The sequence below is a fragment of the Sander lucioperca genome, chromosome 22 (genome assembly GCF_008315115.2).
Source record: "Sander lucioperca isolate FBNREF2018 chromosome 22, SLUC_FBN_1.2, whole genome shotgun sequence".
Taxonomy (NCBI): domain Eukaryota; kingdom Metazoa; phylum Chordata; class Actinopteri; order Perciformes; family Percidae; genus Sander; species Sander lucioperca.
In genome coordinates, this window is record NC_050194.1 from 21,554,920 (window position 1) to 21,562,082 (window position 7,163).

The 7,163-nt window shown below is 38.6% G+C and overlaps 1 protein-coding gene across 1 annotated transcript; it reads left to right on the forward strand.

Moving 5' to 3' along the window:
- The first annotated feature begins 130 nt into the window (after nucleotides 1-130).
- sgca (sarcoglycan, alpha) lies at nucleotides 131-5,897 on the forward strand. The gene is made up of 11 exons (XM_031315802.2): nucleotides 131-381; nucleotides 624-752; nucleotides 859-1,010; nucleotides 2,208-2,274; nucleotides 2,372-2,570; nucleotides 2,649-2,817; nucleotides 3,881-4,089; nucleotides 4,291-4,317; nucleotides 5,329-5,508; nucleotides 5,675-5,701; nucleotides 5,829-5,897. Exons 1-11 carry the CDS (start codon nucleotides 345-347, stop codon nucleotides 5,833-5,835), a joined length of 1,203 nt encoding a protein of 400 aa, XP_031171662.1. The 5' UTR covers nucleotides 131-344; the 3' UTR covers nucleotides 5,836-5,897.
- Nucleotides 5,898-7,163: the final 1,266 nt, after the last annotated feature.

The following is a 7,163-nucleotide window of genomic DNA, read 5'->3' on the forward strand; positions in this document are numbered from 1 at the left end:
AGTGGAGTAAAAAATACAATATTTCCCTCTGAAATGTAGCAGAGTAGAAGTATCAAGTTGCAGGAAATGGAAATACTCAAGTTAAATACCTTAAAATTAAACTTAAGTACTTAAATATACTTAGTTGCTTTTTGCACAGTAAAATGATGCCTAAAAGTAACTAAGTATATGGTTTAATATCACTGGACGGAATAATACAGTTCTTTATTTACCTCCACACTATCACATTCACAGACACCCGTCCGGATGTTGTGAGGTGAGCGAGACAAAAATAGCTCTGACATGTCTTTCGCTGTGACCAAGCCCCTCTCCGCTTGGCTCTGTCAATCACAGGCCAAAACAAGATGGCAGGCTACAGGAGCTGGGTCTTCTTTTTAACAGGCAAGTTTATTCCTGAAATAATTTCCCTTTATGTATTATAAAAACTCTAGAAAGCTTGTTTTTAGTTTTAGGCATGTTGTTATTTAGTATAAACATTTGGTCCTGATTGCAGCTGTCAAGGACTGTAGGACTTTAACTGTGCAGGCATTATGTGTTGTCATGTTTTAATGTCAAATTTAGGGTTTTGTTGTTGATAATTTAGATAAATCCTTTGGTGTTTATTTCGCTTCACTTCTACACAGTTGGTGCTGTCAGTTTGTTTGGGGCCGATGCAGAGATCAAAGTTACCATTCCTGTGGGGAAGTTATTTACATATGAGCTGCTGAGAGAGACGTTCCAGAATGACTTTGAACCTTTGTCAAAACTTTATGGTAAGAATCTTATTCATTTTGGTCATTATTAAACAAAATTACAAGATATATATCTAGTCATCGCATGTGTCTAACCCTCTACTCCTCTTTTTGCTATGTCGTAAAGCTGGGCGCTTGTACGATGACCCCATGGTTTTTAAGTGTAACAGGCAGAATTTCCCAGACCTCCCAGAGTGGCTTCGCTTCACCCAAAGGCACCCCTACGATAATGGCTTCCTGTACGGCACGCCAATATCTCCAGGAAAAAGTATAATTGAGGTATGAAGTGATCATAAAAACACTGTCTGCCCATGAGTTCTATTTTGCTGTTTAGTTGTATATATTCTTACATTTTACTGTTCCTATAGATAATGTGCCAAAGATCCAGTGGAGACAAATCTGAAAATGATGCAGCTGTCTGACACACTGGTGGTAAATGTCAGGCTGCTGTCAGACCCTCAGAGACAAAAGATTTGGGGTTTTCTCTACATCTGCTGTTTTGAACCAACATAAAAAATTCAGGAAGAAACATGTCTTTGAAGAAGAAGAGATAACAAATTTCCGAAGTGGCACTTTTATCTCAATCAAACCCAATGTTTTATAGCTGAAAATGATGTTACATTTTGGATGGAACCACCAGCTTTACATCTGTTTCAAAACACTCCTTATAATGACAAACTGCAGTTCTAGGGTTTACCCTCTGGAGTTCAGGTTGATTTTGATAATTTTTGCTTCCTATACATATATTTTTTGGTTTTTGTTTAGCTCCACATCATCAGGTTTTCTCAGCTTGTCTCTACATGATATATACATTAAGTTATGTTACTGTAAATAAAACAAGCTTAGTATTCACAGATGAATAGACAGACTTAAGAGGGTTATGGCATTATGGGAAATGTAGCGAAACGATAACTTTTTAGAATTTCTAAATAAAAGGCCTGAAGATGTAAATCTCTCCAGTATTTCACAAGAAAAAAAGCAAATAATAGAGACAAGTCCAAAGAAAACAGTATAATTCTGTGCTGCAGAACTGAAGAGGGTTAAGGCATTATGGGAAATGTAGGAAACCGAACTGAACCGAACCAAACTAATGCAGACGTATAGAAAGCCTTTATTGTCGTACAGAAAACAACGCAACTAGGAATGCTACTCCTGACGCAGGAGAACAAACATCCCCAGCTGACAACACATGTTCTAAAATAATAAGATAAATAAATACAGTGTAATTTTGCACTAAACTCAATGTAGTTATTGCACAAGACACAGATTACATATTGAATCCAATGCTTGTTGGAGTTGAGTGTACTTATCCAGCAAGCATTGAATGACGCCTCGCATGCAAGACAAGGCAAAGTGACAAGAAGTAAAAGTAGACTTCAGCAGAAGTAAAATATCTCTTAAACATCACAAATAGACAGTGAAATAATATGAAATCTGATAACTATGGTGGCAATTAACTCATTCTTTTTCTGATAGATCTACGCCATCAACAAACGGAGCTACGAAGCAGCCAGACACATACTCGTGATCAAAGCTACTGCGGGTATGATTGATTTAAATGATAATCACACATGCATATACAGTTAAATTAGGTAGTGCAATAACGTTAACATGTCGTACATCGCTGCTGTATCTCACAGAGAAGATGCTGCCCTATCAAGCAGAGTTCTTCATCAAGCTGAGGGAGATTGAGAAGGTGCTGCCCCCTTCTGTTCAGGATGAGATAAAGCAGGATTTACAGAAGCTGTGGAAAACAGAGGCTTTGGAAATTGTCAATATTACCAACGCCCTCGACCGTGGCGGCAGAGTTCCCCTCCCTCTTGCAGGACACTTTGAAGGGTAAACAAAGAGATTTAAGATACTGTAAGTTTTAGCTTTGGAATAACTGTGTGTTTATGAAAGTCTGATTTGTGTCAGTGTGTATGTGAAGGTGGGGTCGGAGCAGTATTTCTCAGATTGTCTCTTGAGGGTGATGACAGCAGAGCATCAAAAGCAGTGTGCAACAGGGGCCAAAGTCAAAGTCCCCGGAGGCTGTAACTTCTGCAACATTCCCAGCAACTGTATCACCTGGTGCAAGACGGAGCTGGTGAGTCCTGAAAAAGACACATACTATATATTCACATATGTGTCTTTTTTCCTTTATGAATGAAATTATATAATAAATCTAAATGAGCAAAGCAGTGCTTGTTTAGTGACTTAAATGTCTTATAAGATTTATATATGTCTTAAGACTTATATGCAAAAGTCATTATTTTTAAATGTCAAGAGTTTTGGGAATTAATGATACTGGGACTAATGCGCTGAAACAATGATTTATTCCTGATATTTCAGGGCGGTCACAAGATGATCAGAAAATGTACAATTTTTTTCTCTTTTATTGTGAAATACTACATACTTTAACATCCTCTGGCCCCTAAAAATCCATCAAATGAGCCTGTCAAAGAAAGAAAGGTCACTCTTATCTTTCATCTATTTTAATCATTGAGTCATCGTTTAAGATGATAATTTGTCATTTTGATTGTCTTTGCTTTATATAACTGTACATTGAATACCTTTTTTAAGTGGACACATGAGGCAATGTCTACTTATGACTCCAGTAAAATGTTTAAAATCAATAAATAAGATTTTCAGGAAAAAGGCCAATAATAGAGGCAAGTCTGAAGAAACCAGTACAATTCTTTGCTGCAGAACTGTTTTTGTTTTGTTTTTTTATCCTGTTAATTAACCACTCACATTTATCTTGTGAACAATTGGAGCGGCCCTGAACTCCACTTAGGGCTGCAACTAATGGTTATTTGTTATCATTGATTAATCGTTTGGTCTATAAAACATCAGACAACAGTGAAAACTGTAATATCTTAGAGCAGAAGTTGACATCATTAAAAGTCTTGTTTTGTCCAACCAACAATCCAAAACCCCAAAAATATTCAATTCACTATCATGTAAGACTGAGAAAGGCAGCAAATTCTCACATTTGAGAATCTGTAAACCATCAAATGTTTGACATTTTTGCTTGAAAAATGTCAATTAATCGATAATCAAAGTGGTTTACGATTAATTACAACAATCCTGTCGTCTGTGGCTAAAGTGTCTCACGGTTACTGTAAACACAAGAATCAATTTGCCGTTTCTCTTCTTTTCCCCTGCAGATTGATCTCACAAAGCAGGAGCTGGCTCCACCTGCTCCCACGATGGGTTCGGGGATTCTGGAGGATGGAGGTGACTTCGACCCTCCCGAGTCTCCCCCGAGCAGAGACTTCTTCCCGGACTACATCGTGACAGTGATCGTGCCCCTGATCCTCGCCATCGTCCTGTGTCTCCTGCTGGCCTACATCATGTTTGGCAGACGAGAGGGAGTGTAAGCATCTATCTTGATTCTACTGAAAAAAAGATGTTGTTGTGACAAAGGGTCAGTTCACCAAATTACAAACACATTTTTCCCCACTTACCCCTTGTGGACATTCATGTAGCCATGCAATGGATTCCACTAGGGGCAGGAAGGAATATGCACATTTCTGTTATGTGGGTGAATTGATTTTTTTTCTTCTTTTTTTTATAGTACCAAAAGGAATGCAAAAACAAACCAGTAAGTACATTGAGTTGTTCACTGTTCTCTGAATGATGCTGTTATCTGCATTTTTTGCATTAATCAGTGGTGGAATGTAGCAAGTATATTTTCTCAAGTGCTGTACTTAAGTGCAATTTTGAGGTACTTGTACTACACTTGAGTACTTTCATTTCATGCTTTTATACTTTATACTTCTACTCCACTACATCTCAGGGAAAAATGTTGTACTTTTTACTACATTTGTCTGACAGCTTTAGTTACTTTCCGGATTACAGTTTTTAATCCTTTTAATAAAAATTCTCCTCCTTCTTAAGCTAAATAAAGTCTTTAACAAGCCTCTTGGATCAGCTGGAAAACGCATCGTCAAAAAGCTGAAAACAGGGCTGTTTTTCTGACGCCATGAAAAGTTTTAGAGATACATGGTTCTCATAGGACAGCGATGCTACAAACATACGATAATCTTATAGAATATGATGCATCACTGTAGATTAAACTACCCAACAACAGTATATAAAGGAGTTAAAAGTAGCACAACCTTAAACATCTACAGCAGGAAAATGCAACATACACATTAATGCAGCAAGAATATTAATCCAGAAATATCAGATATAGAAGGTCAAAAACTGACAGGGAACATTTTACTGCACTATGAGTACTTTAACTTTTGATACTTTGAGTAAATCTAGCTAATAATACTTGCAAACTTTCATTTATTTAAGCTTTTGAATACAGGACTCACTTGTAACATAGTATTTTAAAGTGTGGTATTAGTACTTTTACTTAAGTAAAAGATCTAAGAACCTCCGCCACTGCATTACAACATTAGTTATGAAACCAAACATATCATTTACTCACTGACCCCCACCTGTGTAGTTTTCTCTCATCTAACCACTTTCAGACAATCTGAATGTGTTTGTGTCTCTCTCTGAACTAACATAGATCAATAAATCATATAAACTAACGGAAAGGCTGTAGAAAAACACAATATACCATACTATGTAGCTGTATGTGATGTTCTGTTTGCTGCAGAATTCAGCTGTACCACCACCACACCATTCACGGGAACAGCGATGAGCTGAGGAACATGGCTGCAGAGCGTGGCGCCCCTCCACCTCTGTCCACGCTGCCCATGTTCAACAGCCGGACCGGAGACCGGGCTCCTCCGCTGCAGTCTGACAGCCCCACCATCCCCCTCATAATGGCCCAGCAGTAAGGACCCCAGCTACTGATTCTTTACATTTATTCACAGAGCTAGTATTTTTGTCATAACCAGCATCCTGCTTCTGTTACTATGTAAATTAAATGGATGACTCACTTGACCCACCAGAGAAGACTAATTCATTGTTAACATAGTTTTCTTCTCCTGTTTTCATAGTGATCCTTACAGTGACACACTGCCCAGGTAAACCCACTTCCTCCTATAACACTTTCTGGTATTTCATTCATTCTGGTCTATATTTTATGTTTTTTCTCTGATTATTATGGATGCTTCGAAGAACACAGACTCATTATGTTGTTTGTTTTTGCAGGAAATGAGAACAGCGATGGATTAAGCGTCTTTGATACAGAGTGTCATTTATACAGTCTGTGGTTCTATATTTGCAGTGAGAAATTGTGTTTTTTTCTTCTTTAGGTGCCATTAATTTAAATTTAAAGACCTCATATTATGCTTATTTTCAGGTTTGTAATTGTAGATATAGTAGTATAGTAGTATAATTTAGAGGTTGTACCATAATTCAATTCAATTCAATTTTATTTATAGTATCAAATCATAACAAGAGTTATCTCAAGACACTTTACAGATAGAGTAGGTCTAGACCACACTCTATAATTGACAAAGACCCAACAATTCCAGTAATTCCCCCAAGAGCAAGCATTTAGTTCGACAGTGGCGAGGGGAAACTCCCTTTTAGGAAGAAACCTCAGACAGACCCAGGCTCTTGGTAGGTGGTGTCTGACGGGGCCGGTTGGGGGTGTGATGAACAGTGGCAATAATAGTCACAATAAAGATAATGGAATGGAAAAGAATAGGTTTACCTGGTTTAATTTTCAAAAAACACCATATATTTGTTGTACTGCACATTGCTGCAGCTCCACTTTTCACCCTGTGTGTTGAGCTCCCTGTTTTAGCTACAGAGTGAGACATCTCACTTCTGTTCCACCTTCGTTGGGAGTCAGACATGCTGCAGTACCTAGGTAAGGACTACTAGCCAGTCAGAAGCAGAGTAGGGCGGGCCCTGACAAGCATGCTAGTGTGATCTGTGATCCAAAACAAACCCGTCAGCCGGTAACCATGGCTTTGGCTCAGCCGTACAACCTAGACTGGAGCAAGACGTTTCAGAGTGTTATTTCAATTTTAACAAATTAGCCTTTCATACGTAACGTTTTAATTCTGCGCTGTCTCCTGGACATGGCGATACAACTATTTGAAAGTGACGCCAAAGTGACGCCAAAGTGACGCCAAATGACGCGCGTTTGTCACGGAAGTAAAGGCTGGCCTACAATAGAGCTGTTTCGAGCAGTTGGTGAACAGTGTTTTCTGTTGGAGATGGTAGTCTATATCCTTCGCGTTCCACTTCCGGGATTGCTGCAGGAAATTCCGGCGGATGCATGTATTTTCCGTTTCCTTCCGCTTTCTTTGTGTTGGAATTTTAAATTCGGTGGATTTATGAGAACTATTGTTGACTGTTCCTCAGATCTCTGCAGGGTAAATTGAGACAGCTAGCTAGACTATCTGTCCAAGTTTTCTCTCGCACGACTATTTTGCAGCAGCTCTGTGCAGAGTTTAGCACCGCCCATGACGATTCTGATTGGTTTAAAGAAATGCCATTAAACCAGAGCAGTTTTCCTCCCATCCCGGAATG

Coding starts and splice junctions, on each gene's coding strand:
- sgca (XM_031315802.2), top strand. CDS start 345: ATGGCAGGCTACAGGAGCTGGGTCTTCTTTTTAACAG. Junction 382..623: donor CTGGGTCTTCTTTTTAACAG/GCAAGTTTATTC, acceptor ACTTCTACACAG/TTGGTGCTGTCAGTTTGTTT. Junction 2,571..2,648: donor CTTGCAGGACACTTTGAAGG/GTAAACAAAGAG, acceptor GATTTGTGTCAG/TGTGTATGTGAAGGTGGGGT.